Genomic DNA, 21,791 nt, shown 5'->3' on the forward strand with positions numbered 1-21,791 from the left:
AATGCTGGCCTGGCTTGTGGATGTCCCAGGTTTGATTCCAGGTCAGGGCACACAGGAGAAGCACCTATCTGCTTCTTCATCCTTCCCCCTCTCTGTTTTCTCTATCTCTCTTTTTCCCTCCTGCAGCCAAAGCTCCATTGGAGCAAAGTTGGCCCGGGTGCTGAGGATGGCTCTGTGGCCTCTGCCTCAGGCATTAGAATGGCTCTGGTTGCAATAGAGCAATGCTGAGATGGGAAAAGCATTGCCCCCTAGTGGGCTTGCAGGGTGGATCCCAGCTGGGCATATGTGGGAATCTGTCTCTCTGCCTCCCTATTTCTCACTTCAGAAAAAAAAAAGCATGTATCATTTGCCATGTCATTGCGAAAGCTTCTCAAATTGCATCCTTTAAATATAGCACAATATAAAAACAAAAATCTTCATTCGCTGTACTACTCAGTTACCTCCAGAGGACAAAGATTAGATTCTATTAAAAATATAACCAAGTTGTATCCTTTGCATATGATTTCAAAGTTAGTAAAAACAAGACATAATTTAGAATATTTAAGGCAATAAAATATCTCATAATAATACAATGAAAAAGAACCAAAATATTAAAAGAAACAGTAACTAGAAAAGTACTAGAAAATATTTTCTTGAAAAAACTTCAAAAGCATAAACCAAAAGGGAAAAACATCAATGAATTTAATAACATTGAAATCTAACATTTGTCATTGGAAAGATACAGGAGAAATTATTAGAAAATATGGAAGAGGAATGGAATAGATGAAAATGGGATTGAATCAAGATTTCTCCATAGTGACCTCTTTATATTGTGTTTACATTTTTATTATTTATTTATTTATAGGTGAGAAGAGAGGAAATAGTAGGCAGACTCTCACCTGTGCCCCAACTAGGATCCACCCAGCAACCTCATCTATGGCCAATTCTCAAGTATAGGGCTATTTCTAGTGGCTGAAGCTGATACACCTCAACAGATCTATCCTCAGCTCCTAGGCTATGCTTAAACCTATCGAGGCACTGGCTGCAGGAGAAAAGGAGGGAGAGAAGGTTGAGAGGGAGATTAGGAAAAGCAGATTGTTGCTTCTTCTGTGTGTAATGACCAGGAATCCAACAGGGGATGTCCATACACTGGGCCGACACTCTGTCCACGGAGCCACCAGCCAGGGCATCTAGTTTTTATTTTTAAATTATGTGAGTGTATTACATATTCAAAATTTAAGAAAACATTTAAAATAAAATAATCCTGCTTAATGGGGGGATAAACATAGACAAAGTTAATAGGCATCTAGAAGATACTTGCTGTGATTCTGCAAAATCATCTCACAAAATTCTATGACCCAGAAATTTTGACCCTGGGCATAAACCACTCCCCTCTATCCTTATATAAGTCCATAAGAACATGTGTGATAGTATGTAGAGTGTCCAGTATACAGTAAATATTTGATATTATTTATTAATCAAATAATCAGAAACTGATTAGTTAATGGTGTCAGGGAATTAGAGCTGCTTTGAGTAACCATCACAGAGAGGGTGAATAGCTAAAGTGCAACTGATTGCCATCATTAAGTACTATACAGCATGGAAATGTATACTTAGAACCATGAATGGATGTTAAAACCCTAATATTTGTGTATAAAGAGAAGATAAAAAATAAAATATAGAGGGTCCTTGGGTTATGACAGTCTCGATATATTTTGAGTTCATGATGCTCACTCTCATAAAAACTTTAAAAGTTGAGACGGCGAACAAACTGAAAATAAAAACACTAAATCAAAAAGATATCTGCATTCTCACTTTCACAGCATCATTTTTCTCAATATCTACAATATAAGAACAATCCACATGCCCATTGATGAATGGCTGGTTGCAAAAGTGGGTATATACATTAATAATGAAAAATTATTCAGCCATTAAAATTGAGGAAATCTTGCTGTTTGCTACAACACCGGTGGGACTTGAGGGCATTATGCTAAGTGAAGTAAGCCAGACAGAGAAGAACAAATACTGTTTATTTATATGTGGAATCTAATAAAAACTACCCAAACTCATAGAAAAAGTGGTAAGATAAGGTATGTGCTTACTAGAGGACGGAGGTAAGGGAGGGAAAATAGAAGAAAGCAGGTCAGAAGATACAAACTTCTACGTGCAAGATGAATAAGTACTGGGGATATAATGTAGCTCTAGTTAAGACTGCTGTACAATATACATAAAAATTAAGAGGGTAAATTTTAAATATTCATCACAAGAACAAATAAAAAGCTAGAGTACTAATTCTGGGGTCTTGTCCTCTTGTGAATTTCAAAAATGGGAACCAAAGTTTTCATGAATTCTAAATCGGTATGAAGAAAGTTCTATATATGTGTGTATATGTATATTGGAATAGCTTTGTATGCTTCATTAATTTTGTTTTTTTTAATTGAGAGGAGGGGAGGCAGAGAGACAGACTCCTGCATGTGCTCTGACAGGGATCCATCTGGCAAGCCCACTAGGCGGTGATACTCTGCCCATCTCTGCTCTGTTGCTTAGCAACCAAGCTCTTGTTAGCATCTGAGGTGGAGGCCATGGAGCCATCCTTAGCGCTCAGGACCAACTTGGTCCAATCGAGCCATGGCTGCAGGAGGGGAAGAGAGAGAAAAGAGAGGGAGAGGGAGAGGGAGAGAGAAGAAAGAGAGGGAGAGAGAAGAAAGAGAGGGAGGAGTGGAGAAGCAGATAGTCACGTCTCCTGTGGGCCCTGACTGGGAATCAAACCCAGGACATCCATACAATGGGCTGACACTACCACTGAGCCAACCAGTCAGGGCCTAGATTTTTGAAGTAGGTTATGATATGTGCCCCTAGTTAAAAAAAATTGTTTCAGCCCTGGCCAGTTGCTCAGTGGATTGAACATCAGCCCAGTGTGAGGACGTCTTGGGTTTGATTGCTGGTCAGGGCACACAGAAGAAGTGATCATATGCCTCTCCTCTCCACTCTATTTTCCCCTCCTGTAGCCAGCGGCTTGATTGGTTTGAGCATCAGCCCCAGGTGCTGATGATAGCTTGGTTGGTTCCAGCATGGGCCCCAGACTGGGGTTACCAGGTAGATCCCGGTTAGGCGCATGCGGGAGTCTGTCTCTCTCTCTTCCTCTCACTGAAGAAAAGAAAGAAGAAGAAAAGAAAGAAAGAAAGAAAGAAAGAAAGAAAGAAAGAAAGAAAGAAAGAAAGAAAGAAAGAAAGATCTACTCAAAGAAAGCCAGAAGTATATTTTAGTATAAAAGTCATTTTTATTATGCAACTAATTTTTTTTCACATTTTTGTTATTTATTAATAATTTAAATAATGACTTTTCTAAGAAAAAGAATACCTACATACATCTTGACTACTGGTTCTTTATACTATTTTATTTAGATATTTATTATTATTTATAACTTTTCAAGTCCTTAGTATGTCTCAAATAAAGTTCCAATTTATTTCACTTTTTTTCATCAATCCTCACAAATAAAGGATAAGTGAGATAATTGAGAATCTCAAAAAGTCAAAAATGATCTCGAGACAAGTATTATTCTAATTCCCACTATTAAGATGCAAAAACTAACCTGAAAGGAAGGGGTAGGGTGCTCTGAGGAGGGGGACAAAGGAGATGTTGAGGGAATACAAGGGAGGGGGATGCATTCGGGGAAACACTAGAATCTATGTAAACACAATAAATTAAAATCAATTTTAAAAAAAGATGCCAAAACTGAGGCTTAAAGACGTTACATAACTCGTCCCAGGTTACATAGTACTGGATTAAGATTTCACTTCTGTATTAATACATGTGTATGTATTTGATACAAAAAAGTTAAAATATTTTCTCTGTTAATGTTTTATTATAGGGAGAATACAACAGGATGAGAATAAATCATTGTTGTTGGTTATATTCAACTAATATGAAAATCTTTAAAGATGGTAGAATGAAAGAAATTGGAAGCAGGTATGGGATAATAGGAGCCACTTGGCAAGAATCCTGGGGTAGGAGAAAGGAAGAAAGACCACAGCGGGTATCATGACCCAAGTGCCATCTGTGGGGGACAACTACTATTGTTCTAAGTTTCTTCATCCAGATTTAGTGCCCTTAATCACAGTGTAGCCAGGCTGACTCCTGGGTTATAACCCCAGGGACTCTTTCTCCTCTTTCACCTCCACTCATCTCTGTCTTTTCTTATAATGTCTAAATTGAGATCCTGGCATTCCCTCTTATCTTCAATTTGCTTGGAAACTCACAATAGAAGCACGTTTATGATGCTAGATGCTAACATATTTTCTAACATGAGATGGTTTTCTACTTACTGTCTTTCTCACTTGTTTCTTTCTTTTTTTTTTTTTTTTTTTTTTTGAGGTTTGTCCAGGGTGAGGCCCATAAACACAAGAAGAAAGTACAAAATGAGAATATCAATTAACTCTTACTAGAAAAGAAAACATATTTTCAATCTGCTGTCCCTAGGGTGGAATTCACAATCAAATTCTGAATCTTGAATGATGTAGGTTTGTGCAGAGAGATCTGTCTGGCCTTTTGTACCAGAATGGGATGACATCCAAAAAATAGAAGGAAAGAGCCTTCGTCAGCCCCTCTGGTTCATGCCTAGGGCAGCTCAAGTGTCCCAAAAATGATAATTAAAAACCTATGGAGAGTGAAAGTGGAGAAGGTTGGTCAACACTGTCCCCTCCTCGTACCTTATTTCCTAGACAAGTCCCCATTCCTTCCTAGCGTGAAAGCTAGTTAAATACAGTTATATTTCATTCCAAAATAATTTTTTTATTGAAAACATGGTTATGTTGAAATTATAAAATTCTCTAAACTATTAAGTTGTACAAAATCCCTGACTGATCAGTTTTCAAATTTTGTTCAGAGACTTTGCACCAAGAATACATTAAGTTTATATCACAAAAAAGTTTAAAGAATTAAAATGATGTCATAATGAAGCTCATTTAGTACTGACAATTCTGACAAAATAACTTTCAGTAATAAAAACACCATCACTATCTTCATTTATCTTATTTTTTAACTGTATAAATTAGAAAGAGTTAACTGATACATTTTATCAGTGTTCCTATATATTTAGAATATACCTCAATTCAAATTGCCATTAATTTGATTTAATATTTACTTGCTAAGCCCAACTAACCAAAGATATAATTATTTTGTCACTTAAATCTACTTATATTATAATCTATTAATTTTAGGTCATGTCTCTCACAATTTAAACATGAAAATTTCCAGACATCAGTATAGAATTAGTATTATCTCACTGCCTGTATGTTAATGAATCTGTATTAGTGCACATGGTCTAACAGCACTTCACACTAGGCAGTTTGCAGACAGTTATCAATAAATATGGCAACCATCTACTTTTAAGAATTGACAATTCCACACAAATAGTAACTACTGCATATTATGCTGCTTCTGATAAAATTATGGAAGAAGCCTAATTGTTAAATAAGCATTCTACTTTGCAGAAATTGTTTCTCTTCCCTTTGCAAAGCCCTCATCCTGTCTCCCTGGTGCACCTTTTTAGCCTGGCCTATATAGAGTCTTTCCTAACAAGGACTTGCTCTAAGTCTCTTTGATTTATAACACTATTGGATAAAGAAAGATAAGTCATGAAAATAGAGTATTTTGGCCCTGGCCAGTTGGCTCAGCAGTAGAGCGTCGGCCTGGCGTGCGGGGACCCGGGTTCGATTCCCGGCCAGGGCACATAGGAGAAGCGCCCATTTGCTTCTCCACCCCCCACCTCCTTCCTCTCTGTCTCTCTCTTCCCCTCCCGCAGCCGAGGCTCCATTGGAGCAAAGATGGCCCGGGCGCTGGGGATGGCTCCTTGGCGTCTGCCCCAGGCACTAGAGTGGCTCTGGTCACAGCAGAGCGACGCCCCCTGGTGGGCAGAGCATCGCCCCTGGTGGGCCTGCCGGGTGGATCCCGGTCGGGCGCATACGGGAGTCTGACTGTCTCTCCCCGTTTCCAGCTTCAGAAAAATACAAAAAAAAAATAGAGTTTTTACCTTGAGGTAATTTGTGTTTACTAAGCTAAAGGATAACTAGTCTCAAGGGAATGTGAATGATTAGAATGCTGAAGTAATCTCTCATTAAACTTAATTACTGATAGGATGTGGAAGTTAGTTTTGTTTGGGTTTTGCAAGGGACCATTTTAAAGAGCCTTGGTTTAACACAACTGGGAACTTTAATACACCTCATCATTAATAGATCTAGAAAAGTTTGGGTTTTCTAATTCTGTAAAAGTTATCCTGGATTTTGTTCACCTTCCTGGGAGCATTTGTAACTAAATAATTCTAGAACTTAACTCATATTTTATTGAAAACTGCTAAAAGATAAGTATAACAGAAATCTAGGCAAAGACGACTCACCAGAACACCTAAAGCCACAGACTTGGCCTGAGGAGTATTGAAAGTAAGAAATCTGCAATCACGTGTTACTACCTGAGCATCAATCACATTACACACCTGAGTGCTGCATGGGTCAGAGTGACCCATTAGATTCAGATAATAGTTAGAATTAAAATTTCATGTCATTATATTAATTTTAAAGGTGTTCAGTTTTTGTTATGCTAAATTAAAGAATGAAATGAGACACTAAAGAAAAACTGACAAAATAAAAGTAGGTATGATAAAGCTTCTGTAAGTACATGTCACATTTGTTTCATATTTAATACCCTTGCATCAGACAAAAACTCAGCCAACTCTTGACAGTAAAAATCCATGCACCTTACACAAGTGTTCTTGATTATTGCACCAATTTGAAAAACAGTGAAATTTCTTACTTTGATTAAACAGCCTTGAAAAAATAAAAGTTAATCACGACCAATCCAGTCCAATTGCAATAGAATGTATTACTTGAAATTTCAGAATATTGCACTAGTTGTACATACACACAAAGTGATTAGACTAGAGCTTCATATGCTTTGTTTGAGGGAGAAGCAAAAACTAGATGTATCAGTAATTTTAGTATAAAAACCCTAGAAGGTTGTGATTAATCTGTAAATAAATCTATACAAGAATTTGTTATATTTGTTCACTTCAGAAATACTTTAAAACTACCCAGATTTAATATTAGTTAAGGGTTTTATCTGAAATAGCTGCTAAATTGCTATTCAAATATTCTGAAGATACGATGACCACCCTTACTGTTCAGATTCAATTATTTTTGTAACATTCAATAAATATTACTGATACAATCTACTTATCAACTTTATGGAGCATATATACCCATGATATTAAAAAAAAAGGATTTCGGTAATGGGAAGTAATATAATCACATTAATAGATTTATTGAAAATAAATTTTTTTTATAGTGACAGGAGGGGAGGCAGAGAGAGAGATTCCCACATGTGCCCGACCGGGATCCACCTGGCAAGCCTACTAAGGGGCTATGCTCTGCCTATCTGGGGCCATTGCTCTGTTGCTCAGCAACCAAGTCATTTTTTTTTTTTTTAGCACCTGAGGTGAAGGCTTGGAGCCACCCTCAGCACAGAGGCAAACTGGCTCGAACCAATCAAGCCATGGCTGTAGGAGAGGAAGAGAGAGAGAGAGAGACAGAAGGCAGAAGGGTGGAAAAGTAGTAGATAGTTGCTTCTCCTGTGTGCCCTGACCAAGAATCAAATATGGGACATCCACATGACAGGCTGATGCTCTACCACTGAGCTAATCAGCCAGGACTGATTTATTGAAAACTTAACTGATATAGCTGACACTTTTATTTATGCTCCATAGATAAGGATAACAATACTTTCCCATAAGGAGAGTTACTGGTGTCTTGTTTTAGCATTGTGCTCATGCTTTTTTTTTTTTTTTTCTGAAGTTGGAAACGGGGAGGCATTCAGACAGACTCCCGCATGCACCTGACGGGGATCCACCCGGCATGCCCACCAGGGGGCGATGCTCTGCCCATCTGGGGAGTTGCTCTGTTGCAACCAGAGCCATTTTAAGCCTGAGGCAGAGGCCATAGAGCCATTCTCAGCGCCCGGGCCAACTTTGCTCCAATGGAACCTTGGCTGCAGGAGAGGAAGAGAGAGACAGAGAGGAAGGAGAGGGGGAGGGGTGGAGAAGCAGATGGGCGCTTCTCCTGTGTGCCCTGGTCGGGAATCGAACCCGGGACTCCTGCACACCAGGCTGACACTCTACCACTGAGCCAACCGGCCAGGGCTCATGCTTTTTTTTTTCTTTTTTTGCCTAGAAAAAACACTAACTACTCAAAATAAAAAAAAAAAATCTCATGCATTTTATTCATCTGAAATCCAAATCAGTCACCAAATATTTCTGGGGCACCTAAAATATGCTAGGCATGGGAAAGACTTTTAACAAAAAAATAAGCCAAAGAGCCATAAAGGCTGAGACTGACAGAGTTTACTTCAACAATTAAATTCTTTAAAAATATATCTTTTTGTATATCAGTTGAGTTAAAATATGTGTAATACTCTGGAAGGAAACCCTTGCAATGTACATAATAGACAAAAAATTAATTCCCAGAATACAGAAATATCTATGGATAAGCAAAAAAAGGGCAAAAGTATTCAAGAGTAAAATGAACAAAAGATATGAATGAAAGGAAGAAATTCAGATAAAAAATGGCAAAAAAGATGTGCATGCCTGGTATTAATGTGATAAACAAAACAGGATGTATATGCAAATATAAATAAACATATGCATATATGCACACATGTATTGATATGCAAAAATAAAAGGTATAGATAGATAATCTAGCAGGCGTCCCCAAACTACGCCTGCAGGCCGCATGCGGCCCCCTGAGGCCATTTATCCGCCCCCACTGCACTTCCGAAAGGAGCACCTCTTTCATTGGTGGTCAGTGAGAGGAGCACTCTTGTGGTGGTCCTCCAATGGTTTGAGGGACAGTGAACTGGCCCCCTGTGTAAAAAGTTTGGGGACCCCTGATCTAGAGCATTGACAGTATACTAGAAGTGCTCAAGCACTGTTACTAGGAGTGATAATGGTTAGTTTTTAGACAGAAGTATTGAAAATATCTACCATAATATATTTTTGAATGTCTATTGATCTAATAAATCTACTTCTATAAATATATATAGCTAATAATAACAAAAATATCTAGCACTAAATGAGTGTTTAATATTTGCCAGTCATTGTTATAAGTGCCTTATATATAATTTTTAATTTAAGTCTCAAAAAATATTAGGTAGAATGCCCTATTATTGTAATTCCCATTTCACAGTAATGAGACTCAGTATAGAGAGGGTAAGTAAGTACAAAGTGGTTACATGGAGTCAGGATTTGAATTAATTCATGCAGTCTGCCACCAAAGCTCTCTTTCTTAATGCTACCATTCTTTAGAAATATCCTCTGAGGTTTACTAAGATTTACAAGAATGTTTCTGTAATTCTTATAATGGTAGCAACTAAAACCTGATTAATGCTTGTAATATTAGTATGGGTAAATAATTTTTTGATACATCTGTACAATGTAATACTATTTAGCTGTAAAGTGGAATTATATAAACCTATGTGAATTACATATACAACACAGCACACATGAAGTTAAAAGAAAGGAAATCTAAACCATACCTGTTATATAATCTACTTACATACATATGTGTATCTGTCAGTCTATGTATGCAAATACTTAAGAGAAGAATTTGAAGGACATACATCAAGTGATAATGGAAGGTTATTTTAAGGAAGGGGGACATTGATGGTGATTGAAACTTATTTTATTTGCCTCCATCATATGTAATAAATTAAGAAAAAAATAGATTTGAGTACAGTGAACTCTAAAATCGAAATCCAACAAATAAATTTTAAAAAACACATTGTCATAGCATTCATATTGATTAGTGAAAGAAAGGAATACTTTAAAATTGTGTACATTTTATAGTAGGAGAAATCCAAGAAGGCTTTGGAGTTCTTGGGGAAATTATATCAAACTTGAATATGAATAATTAATGCAGGTGGATGATGATGGTATTTTATTCAGAAGTGGCAGCATTCATTAACTTATCATACTGATGTAGACATATGTGAAAACCTATAAACAGAACAGGATTGAGCTTTGGTATGTGAAATGCTACGGCTGAAAGTATAGGAGAAAAGGCTGAAAAACTAGACAAGGACCAGATCACAGGGACTTTTGACTTCGTGTGAAATAATTAAAATGTTGTTAAGTCAGTGAGAGATCAAATGAGATTTTCCTGTAGGGAGGTTTTCCCACAGCTCCATAAGGGGGGGGGGGGGTGAAATGTGGGCAGGGTTGTAAGCAGGAAGGACCATCAGGATAACCAGGAGACTATCTGGAAGTGGGAAAAGTCTGAAAATAAGGATAACTGACTGAATTTGAGAGGACTTAGCAGGTAGAATAGAAAGGACTTGGAGATTCATTCGATTTTGAAGTTCATGAGTGAGAAGCAGGAATCAAGGAAAACATAGGCAGTTCATATTAAATACCACTTTAAATTTTTTACAGTGTACTCCCCATGTACTGAGCACTCAATCTTTTCATTTACACTAATTAATTGTGATGATGTATACAGTTTACTTTTAAAAAACAAAGGCAAGATCTTATTGGTGTTTGTATCCCCCCCCACTTGGCATTACTTGGCATAGAGCAAATACATATCACACATATAAAATACAAATAAATAGCAATAAAAAATACTAATGATAAAAATTGACACAATGTCTGTAATGCTGGTTCCATACTGGTCTAAACTGAACCCTGCTCACGGCACCAGATGTAATGCCAGTGGTCATGGCCAGGCAGGTTCAGATTGGATTCGGGTAGACCACAGAAGAACCACGGAGCCAACAGGTGTGGGGCTATCCCAATCATCACTGGATTCTGGCAGAAGTCAGGCAAGCAAACAGGCAGGGAAAACCTCTTCTCAGGGCAGCAAGTGATCAATCAGGAAAACTGCTCCTCTCCCCGGCAGACCAGCGATCTGCACGGAGGGAAAAGTACCAGTAATCTTACAGCGGCTACACACATGTGGCTCTGCCACATGCTCAGGCACTAATCATGCAAACTTGTTGCAGCCAAACAACAAATGAGCCAGCCCAACAACAGCTGTTCTCCCTTCAATGTCATAAGGAATTAAAGAATTCAAGTGTTTGATTCACTATAGCAGGAAAAGCAGTTGTCTGTCCAAAGCAACATTTAACATTTCAATGTATCATACAGATATTACATGTTTTTACAATATAGCATATGTGGGGAAAACAGCTGTGGTTAGGCTTCCTCACTGACTTCCTGGCTGCAAGCGCTTTGCATACTTAGTGCGTGAGCACGTGGCAGAAAGCCGTGTGTGTGTGTGTGTGTGTGTGTGTGTGTGTGTGTGTGTAGCCTAGCTAAGACTAGGTACTTTCCTTTGGGTGTGTGTGTGTGTGTGTGTGTGTGTGTGTCCTAGCTAAGACTACATACAGGTACTCTCCTTTGTTGTGGATTGCTTGCCCTCCACTGTAAGGGGCCATTTTGAGAACGGCCTGATGCTCTCCGGCTTCGCAGTTCCTCTACTGTCTGCCCCAATCCAATGTGCACCTGCCTGGCCTCAACCAGCATCACAATATATTAAAATGATTTAGAATTTTCTCCTCATAATATTGTATTAATTCATTCAGCACATGGTTTGTGCTATTGACAAAGCATTTATTCAATAATAAAAATTTAAAATTCAATGGTACAAATGTATTTAACTTTCAGAAGTGCTGCATTCTTTTCAGATGAATTTGTTAGCCCAAGCAAAAACTGGTATCCATGATTTATTTTAAAAAAATCCATGCTACTCATTTTACTGGAAACACCAAATCCTGTGCTTATTAAATCCTCCTGAAACCACATTTCTATGACTTATAAAAAAAATTAGGCTCTACAGTCAAAGAGTACGTTATTAAATATTGTAGGTTTAAAAAATCACATGCTGAAAACTTTTGTATTTATAGATACATTTTTCAATAGACAGAAATGAATATCAGCCTTTTACATTAATAAGTATCCAAAGATGCTGCGAACAAAGGCTTCCTGTAACGAGCTCATTTTCTAAAGCATGTTTAAAAGGTTAATAGATGGTTAACCTTCAAAACAAGTTCAAGGATCCTTCTCGAAATGTGTGTTTTCTGTTTACTTGGAATACAGATCAAAATACTACAATATTGCCAAAAGAAAATATGCTATTTTCCCAGTTACACATAAATACTCTTTAAAGGTGTGTTTTGGGAGTCTTTAAATTCTATTATCAATTTGTTTCTGCTCAAAACAACAGCACAAGCTGTCCATTAAGAAAAGGAAGAACAACTGGAGGTTATAAGAACAGCTGCTTCTAATTACTATATCAATTGATACACATTTAGAAATCTACCTCCTCAAAGAAAGAAAATCAATATGTGTTTATAGAACAACCAGCATTTCAAATATATGGGTATTGTGAATCCACTCAAAGTTCTTAAGCTTTTTACCTGTGACCAACAGGAAAAGAATGTTGCCATTTATAGTAGGCTGTTCTGTTAAGAGTGGTGTCTTCTTACATCACATTATTTCAAAGGCTTTTGCTAAAACAATTGGATTGGCTCAAACTGGAACAGCTCAATTAGTAAAATCTGCCTCAGGCTTTATGAGCCTACAGGGCTTTAAAAATCTATAATGCTATAGTATTTGCTTTCTTATAAAGATAACCAAAAATCAAATTAAACAAAGGTTAAAAATGTACTCTTCATCACTATTTCAAAGTATTTCTACTCTTATTCATAGTGCGATTTAGGAGGCATAATGAGACACTGCCAACTTTATAAATATTACCAATGGCTAATGAGCACAAGCCAACACAATTAGAATAGATAGTAAATATTTTTTTAATTAGATAAAAATAATGCACATTTGCATTTTTTATATATCCTATTTTAGCATTGAATTAAGGGGGGCCTTATAAAAATAAAAATCCTTCTGTGGAAAAGTAATCTTATTTTAAATTTAGAGGCTCTTATATTATGCTACTCTATTACAGGATATTATTATCTGCCTAAATTGTACCTGTTACTTCATATTTTCCCTGGAAGATAAGATTATATTACTGTGTATGCCTATGACTATGGTGGAATCTTAAAACCCTAAGCACTTGCATAAACCAAGGGAATCTTCTTATCTGATAGCAAACTCAGGAAGAATATTCCAGATACCCAAAGAATACCCTTCAACTTTCTTTTGTCACTGGGTTCTTAACCAGAAGTTCAATCACAGAGGTGAGACAAATGCTTCTGATTTGCTGCAATTCTTGTGCAAATATTCCCTGCTATAGATCAGAGGTCAATGGAGAATTCATTAGAAAAGAAAAAATAAAAGTGTCTCCTTTTTAGAATTTGTTCATTTAGTCATTCATTCATTCTTCTAATTATTCAGCCTTCATATATTTTTCAAGGACTATACAGACAGGAAAGTTACTAACCATTAAGAACACAGGTCTCTAAACTACTTTAGATATAGAGATAATGTTGGGCAGATCAAATGTATTATGCTCACTTTGTAAAAGATAACGCTGCCCAGGTGGAGGCTGTTGCCCAGGTGATATTAATGTGTGTTGGGGGCAGGTAGAATCCTTGTAGCCTGGGGCTCGGTTTTGGGATTAAGCCTTTCCCACCCTTTTTGATGTGGGGCAGTACAATCCAATCATGCCTCAGAGAAGTGATTTTGTATTAGAGACTTCCCTATTTTGTATATTGGATTAGAGGTTGTGAAGCTACAATATAAAGTGGGGGCAGAACGGGAGCTTGCTCTCTTGGTTCCTGGAATGATTAGCATGAGAGAGCAGAGAGATCACAGCAGAGAGCAGAGAAAGGCCACGTGGAGTAGGCCAGGAGAGGCAGCTGGGGTGGTGGAGTGTTGAGTGAGAAGCCAGTTTGTGCAGTTTATGCAGGGAGAAGGAAGGAGATGGGGAACAGAGGTAAATAAGTCTGGTGAGCTAGAAACCTTTGATTCTAGGAAACTCGGATAAGTCAGTGGCTTTGTGAGCACTGAATGTGAGTGGGTTTTGGAGCCCAGTGTGTATTTTTTACTTGCCCGCTGGGTGCAAGCTAGAATTAAAGACTATGGCCCATCAGTTTTTGGCTCCATTGTTTCTTTACCGACTGTCCGAATCCAATGCGAACCTGCATGGGCCGGGCTGCTGTGATGGTGGCAGCCCTGACCACTGGCGTTACAGATAATAATAATAAAAATAAAAATGAAACCATATGATATAGAGTAATGATGGATTGGCTATGGTATTGAAACTACAGGAAATAATGTACTTTCCAGAGAGGAGGAACATCCTGTCTGAGACAGAGCAGAACCATCCCTGAAGCCAAACAAGAAAGTGTGTATTTCAGAGAGCGTCCTGGAAGGAAGCAATGTTGTCAGAATTCAATTCACAAAAAAATTACTTAAAAATCACATTTTTAATAACTGCAAAAGTGAAGAATCAGATTTAGTATAAAAGTCTGGGTATAAAAAATAGGATTCTCTTCCTATTTGTCCAAATATTTAGGGCAAATTAACAGCTACATGGAGGTGCTTCAAGAGATTAACATAATTTTCTTAGCCAGAACATCAAGGTGGTTCAGGAAAATGAAACAGAATTCAATATAAAGTTTTTAGCATTCTTCATAAATGTCTGTGTGTTTATCATTAAAATAATAAAACATATTCTCAGTATAAATGTGCATGCGCGTATGCCTTTAATCTCCCCCTCATAACCCCTTTCCTCTCTATAAACTTACTTGTTACCCACTGAGATGAAAAATGGAAATCCAATAATTCTAGACAATAGCAAAGAAATCTGATGTTAAGAGTAACCGAAAGCCTCAGTAATGACAAAAATAGTTATCCACGCTAGGCAGCATTCACATGACAATTCCTGGCTGCTTTAATAGAACCCAGTGTATGTGTTTTGGATGATGTGAAAACGCACAGGGCTAGAATTGTTTTTAGGCATCCTACTCTAGTTTTCAGCCTACTTCTCTTCCTTTTACACTGAGAAGCAATTTAATGTTTCATGTTTTTGGTCCTCTCTCTGCTCATGATACAGCAGGCAGTTTCCATGCACAACCATGCTATGTCTGAGACATACCGAAGCATAAATGCCTCTTAGGAAATTCCTAGATATTTTCAGCATATTCCCCAAATATCCTATCTCTGCTTTCCAAAGTACTTTTCTGGATATAAATGAGCCCATTTCTTAAGAATAATAAATTTCCTAATGATATTTGTTGTAATGTAAAAACTGCACTTTCTAGATCTGGCCGGTTTCCTCAGTGGTAGAGCATCAACCCGGAGTGTGGAAGTTCCAGGTTTGATTCTCAGCCAGCGCACACAGGAGAGGTGCCCATCTGCCTCTCCATCCTTCCCTCTCTCCTTTCTCTGTATTTTTCTCTTCCCCTCCTGCAGCCAAGACTCCATTAGAGCAAAGTTGGCCCAGGAGCTGAGGATGGCTCCATGGCCTCTGCCTCTGGCATTAGAATAGCTCTGGTTGCAATGGAGCAATGCCCCAGATGGGCAGAGCATTGCCCCCTAGTGGGCTTGCCAGGTGGATCCCAGTTGGGCACAAGCGATAGTCTGTTTCTCTGCCTCCCTACTTCTCACTTCAGAAAAATAAAACAAAACAAAAAAACATGGCCTGACCTGTGGTGGCACAGTGGATAAAGCGTCAACCTGGAAATGCTGAGGTCACCGGTTCGAAACCCTGGGCTTGCCAGGTCAAGGCACATATGGGAGTTGATGCTTCCAGCTCCTCCCCCCCTTCTCTCTCTCTGTCTCTCCTCTATCTCTCTCTGTCTCTCCCTCTCCTCTCTAAAATGAATAAATAAATTAAAAAAACCAAAAAAAAAAAAAAAACCTCCCAAAAAAACCACTGCACTTCCTAGAATATACTTAACAGTCTCTGTTGAGTAATAAGGTGTCATTAGTTCCAGATAGCCAACATTGTTTTCCACCTTTCAGAAATGGTTCCACAGTTTATGTGCCTTTTTCACTCAATGGGAAATTATAGAAAATACTAAAACATCACTTTTTTTATAAATAATACTCATTATGAGTGAATATAATGCATATGGTTATAATTGTTTTAATTACTGATAGTCCTAAATGTAAGTAGTATATGATCAAGATAATATGTTTATTCCATTGCTTCTTTCTTTATATTTGAGCTTACATATTTCTACAAGTAATGATATGAATTCAGAAAGTATCATCAAAAGAAAATGAAAAGGTTGTAGAAATGCCACTGCCTTGTTGCGAATTTTATGTGCTCTTGCCGAACTCATCTCTGTGAACATCTGGACTGGCTTTCCACTGAAAAGGGAAAGACATCTAGGCATGAAATAGAGTGCCTGCAATAGAAGCTTTACACAAAAAAGGCTTGAAAATGTGTGAAAAGAAGCCCTTTCTTTATGACACATTTATACATGCAGTGCTCTCATTTTTCTTATCCATGGAGTAATGCTGGATCTTAATAAGAAAGTTCACATTGCTCATTCCCGGCTTCATGTAAAAAAAATTTTACAGCCTCGTACAAACTTTCCAAAATCAGAGTATGCCAGTTAGAAACTAAACAGGCCATTCTAAGCCATGTAATAGATTATAACAGAAAAGAAAATGTGGGCATAGATTTTTGTTGCTTTTATGGGTTACAGAATAATGATATTGATGACCATAAGGCCTATACAGAAACTATCAAAATAGAACATTAAAGTTTATTTTATAAATGTAGTTGAATTTCTGTTATAGTACTTTATGCTTTGGACTCTGTCTAGACTTGAGAACTTGAAGGCAACCCGTGTCTTCTTCATGATTGTATCTTCTCAAAATGTTTGATTTTTTTTTCCTTCAAAAATATGTAATGCCTCAGAGTCATTTTTTAAATAAGTAATAGGATGGTTGGAGAAAGTCTAGAATATTATAAAGAATGAAATCACTTATAATCACACAACCCGGTAATGGAATTTTCTCACAAGGCTTTCTTACTTTTTTTCTTTTTTAACGACTTAAATTCTTTGTAAATGTTTATTACTTTGCTAAAATTAATGTTATTTTTAAATTCATTTAAAGAAATGCTGAAATATAATGCTTTAGAAAGAAAATAGAATTAAAAGGAAAAGAATAAAATGATTCATAATCCCATTCCCAAGTGTTAGCCCACATTTACTTCCATTTCCATGTTTATTTTTCTCTGTAATGAAAGTAGCATATCATTTCATTGTCCATATCAAGCTTTTTCACAGATGTGTTGATAAGTAATTCACTGTTATTAAATATTCTTTAAAAATATAAAAATATCAGCATAATTTTCAATCTTGTTTTTGTAGACAATTTCATCTTTTTCTAGTCAACTGTTTAAGAAAATAAAGCAATTGAAGATATCTCCGCTTAAACATTATCAAAATTTCTTATCAACTCAGTTTTATTTGTGAAATAAGGAAGTAAAGATGCCCTTTTTTATTTTTTTAAAAAAGATGCCCATTATTAAACAATTTTTTTTTCTTAAATTGACCTGATACGTGTTCATTAAATTTGGATCTCTGAGTACAGCTTGTTCCATTTTTCCAGCACAGTGCTTATACCAAAAAAGAAACAGAGAATAAAAAATACTTAGGCATTTGAGATCAGTGTAGTGTTTTTCGTTTTAGGTGAAAATTAACTCTACAGTACAACTTCCTCAAATACTATTTTCTGCAACATTATGGTGATAACATTTTATTTAAACTAGTAGAATACCAACAATAATGAAACACATATTCAGCATGTTTAAAATTATTTTCTCCTGCAGAGAAAGAAAAATGTCAGAATTGTTTACCTGGGGATATAATATAGAAGAAATCTTTAAATTCATCCATCCAAACTTCTGCCAGTCTCCTGTTATTCTTGTTGATGACATGACCAGTGCCACCCGGAAAAGTGTATGGAGTTGCCTTCCGAAAAACATGACCCACATGGGAGCAAGTTACAATCTCTAGTGAACCTCCACATTGCCAAATCTGGGGGAAAGAGCAATTGTTCTATAAAAATCATTGTACATAATGTAGTAATTTTGTCATAAAAGCATCTGATAGTAACTAAAGCCAAACCTTCATATCTTATTAGTTCAAGCAAACATCAAATGAACACAATATATTTAGGTTTGGCAAAGGATTCTAGTTTGAAAAAATTTTATATATGTATACAGTATAGCATTAAAACTATGGAAATAAGATGTGCCTTTATTACACTACCTAATTTCCAGTTTTTAGTAGTTAAATTAATTGCTGTCTAAGAGATATTTTGTATCCAAAATTTGCTCTGCATAAATGAATTTGTGCATTAGATGCATGGTCAATAACTAAATTTGATTTGGAGAAAAATCAACCTGTTATCCATTTGTAATTAAATAACCATTAACTTCCAGTTGCCCATATCTACTGTATTGTAAGCTTTTGGATATGTGATTATTCTTATTAAAATATGATATGACTCCTTTATATCTTCTAACCATTTACACACCCCTCAAAGCTCATCTCCAAGATAATTTCTTTTTAGTATTTATATTTAATATTGTATGAGTTTTGTGTTTTAAACATGTTTTTATGAAGAACTGATTATACTGTACTGTAAGCAATTATTTACTAACCTTTAAAATTATAAACACTTGGAAGGTATATATGATATATTTCTTGTTATCCTAGATTTACTGTGAAGTTGAGGCTACATATTAAGTAAAGTACCCACAAAACATTTATTTCTATAAAATTACATTGAACAGCCATAAGTTATACTAATAGAATGTGTGTTTTATATAGATATTATATCTACCTATATACATATTACATAGATATAGAGATGTATTATATAAGTATGATTTATATTACAAATACTATACATACTCACATATTTATTTCATGCATATGATATAATACAGATGTGCTACAGTTTTTATCCCAATAAATAGAGTCATAGTGATTGTAATTAGAAAGACCTGGTCTTATACTATAGCTAACATTGTTCTTATTGCAAGGAGAGTTGCTTATCTTTAAGGAAAACATTTCCTCTAATTGGTTCCTTAAGTAATATTCCTCTTAGAAGAGGGCTGCTATTGGGCTTGGTAGCAATATGGACATTCATTTTTTCTAGATGCTAAATAACAAGATATATTCATCAACAGTGTTTTGTGTATTATGTATACAATCTATCCTTTATCATTTTCTAACTGTCTAAACATTGTAAATCTAACAGAAAAGATCTTGCAATACAACATTCACATGATGGAGTGATATCAAAGAAAAATGGAATTCAACATTCCCCTTAAAATACAGGATAGCTCATTCTTAAAAAATTAAAGTGCTAATTAATTGGTAACTTCCTCTCTTTTCTAGCTTGAAAACTATAAACCTTGTAATTACATACATATTTTTATATTCTCCTTTACTATTGAAATGGAGGGAGTTGATCCTTCTCCCAGCAAAGGCAAATTAAACTTGTCAGGTTAGATCATATCCCTTAAATCTGACTTAAAGTCTTCAGTGGTTTGCTTGTCCTATGGGCCTTCTCCTGAAACATCAACTGTTTCCCTCATTCTTAGATTATATCTATCTATACATCATATGACCTAAAATCTCTGATCTTTCAAATAGGTAAAAAAGTGATAAACAAAAAACTGCTAACCACAACAAAAACTCCATTCCTTTGTCCACATGGTCCACATTTCCATTTAGTATCTCTTTTTTTGTTTCCCCCAACAATAAATTAACATAAAATATGTATTGATATAGGTTGTTTCACTTCCACCATTTTTATCCACTTTTCTATCATTGTGAACTGCTCTATATCTCTGTGGCTTCCCCAGAACTGCCATGGTGAAAATGGCAAATTTTCCTTGATGAATATACAGCAGACTCCTCTCTGGATTCTCAGGCTTCCCATCCTACGACTTCCCTGTTTATATATTTTAACTCTAAATGTCTATTTAAATGTTGGTCTTCACTGCTCTTCGTTCATTCTTTAGGTGGTCTTATTTGTTCTCACTATGTTATATATGATCTGAATAATCACAAACTCAACAGTGACACCTCAGCCAAGAACTCTTCTATGGGATCCAGACTTGTGAATCTAAATATCTACTTGGTACTTTAAAAATACTTTCTCTTGCAGATTCATCTACAGAAACATGTCTGAAGTGGAGTTGTTGATGCATCCCCGTCTCGTCTCACAGGTCTTATTTTCTTTCAGTCTTTATTTTTAAATCATCAAAAAATGGTACCACTATTCACAAAGGTGGTCAACCCAAACAAACAAAAATACCAGAACACCCCCCTAAGCCCTAAAGGTCATTGCTTTCTTCGTTAATTTCACTACTTATATCCCATCTATCAACAAATCCTGGTGGTTCTATCTGTAAAATAATTCTCAGTATGTCATCTTTGTCGCCGGCGTCACTGTTTTGTCCTAATCCCCAGCATCTCTTGTCTGTCAGTTGCAATGGACTCTTAATTGTCTTTCTGCTTTCACTGTTGCTCACCTATGATTTGTTGTGTACTGAAAAATCAGAGCGGTCTTTAAGTTTTTGTTTTTATTTTAGAGAGAGGAAGGGAGAGTGAAAAAGAGGAAAAAACAGTGTATGTGTGAGAGAGAGAAAGAGAGAGAGTGATCAACCCACTGCTCTATCCATTCACGCGTTCACTGGTAGACTCCTGTATGTGCTCCGACCAGGGATTAAACCCACAACGTTGACACATCAGGACAATGTTGTAACCACCTGGGTCACCCAGTCAGGGTCCAGAGTGATGTTTAAAAAATTTAATAATTTTGTTTTACTTCCCTGCCTAAATTCTTCAGTGGTTTCTCACTGCACTGTGAATATAAACAAAATCCTTTAGCAGAGCCTCAAAGACCCTAAATGATTCTCTCCCTCTGTCAATCAACACTGGTAATTTTGGTCTTCTGTCATTGCTTAGAATAACAAATCATATACTCTTTCACAAACCAAAGCTGCAACACTGCTTTCACTATATTTGGAATACAATTCTGTCTGCCTGTCACCTGACTGCCTCTTTCCAAATTTCTCATCTCAGCTAGAACATCACCTCATCAGAGAGATCTTCCCTAATTGCCATATTTAAAGTGCCCACCCCAGTGATTTTCTGTCATAATACATTCTGTTTATTTCCTTTGTTGCTCACTATAATCTACAATTTATTTACAAGTTTGTTTGGCTATGCACTTTCCCCCAACTAGAATGCAGACTCTAAAGGGCAGTGGAGAGGTCTAGTCATTGTTGTCGTCCCAGAGCCACGCCTAGTGCTCTTCCACTATAGCTGTCACTGTATGTTGGTTGACTGGTACAATTAAGCACTGAGATTAACATAAAAAAAGCATCCCTTGTAGAATGCTAAGATTTAAACAGAGATATTTTAGAAGTATTTACATTGAAATTTTTATAGAAACATTTTTATTATCAAACCAGACAGAACAGTTTAATAGATTGACAAAGTACTTTGGAGGTCACAGCACAAGTAAACATTAGAAATGATTGATGGCTTATGACAAATGACATTGCTAAATAATATAATCTTAATTTTTAATGTCTTTTGAAAGTAACCATTAAGCCAATCTCACACGATCTCTCTGTAAAAAAAAAATTTTGATTAAGGAAAGTACTCTGGTATTTGTACTATGACCAGGTCGTTCTGCAAGGGTTTCCAAATTCAGAAGACATCACATATAATATGCTATGCCTAAGAGAAAATTGAAGATGTTCTTTTGGTTGCCAGGAATGCAGTGTTGGTGTTGAAACTTTTCCTCCTCTTCTATGGAT

At 36.4% G+C, this 21,791-nt stretch overlaps 1 protein-coding gene across 4 annotated transcripts in view; it reads right to left on the bottom strand.

Moving 5' to 3' along the window:
* Positions 1-21,791, bottom strand: part of GALNT13 (polypeptide N-acetylgalactosaminyltransferase 13) — a 573,465-nt gene that overhangs the window by 156,936 nt on the left and 394,738 nt on the right. For all 4 annotated transcript variants that reach the window (XM_066279813.1, XM_066279812.1, XM_066279811.1 and 1 more), the window contains exon 9: positions 17,802-17,982. In XM_066279813.1, coding sequence (XP_066135910.1) covers positions 17,802-17,982 — 181 coding nt within the window. The remainder of the gene's footprint in view (positions 1-17,801; positions 17,983-21,791) is intronic.

Source organism: Saccopteryx bilineata, chromosome 5 (assembly GCF_036850765.1).
Source record: "Saccopteryx bilineata isolate mSacBil1 chromosome 5, mSacBil1_pri_phased_curated, whole genome shotgun sequence".
In the NCBI taxonomy this organism is placed as follows: Eukaryota; Metazoa; Chordata; class Mammalia; order Chiroptera; family Emballonuridae; genus Saccopteryx; species Saccopteryx bilineata.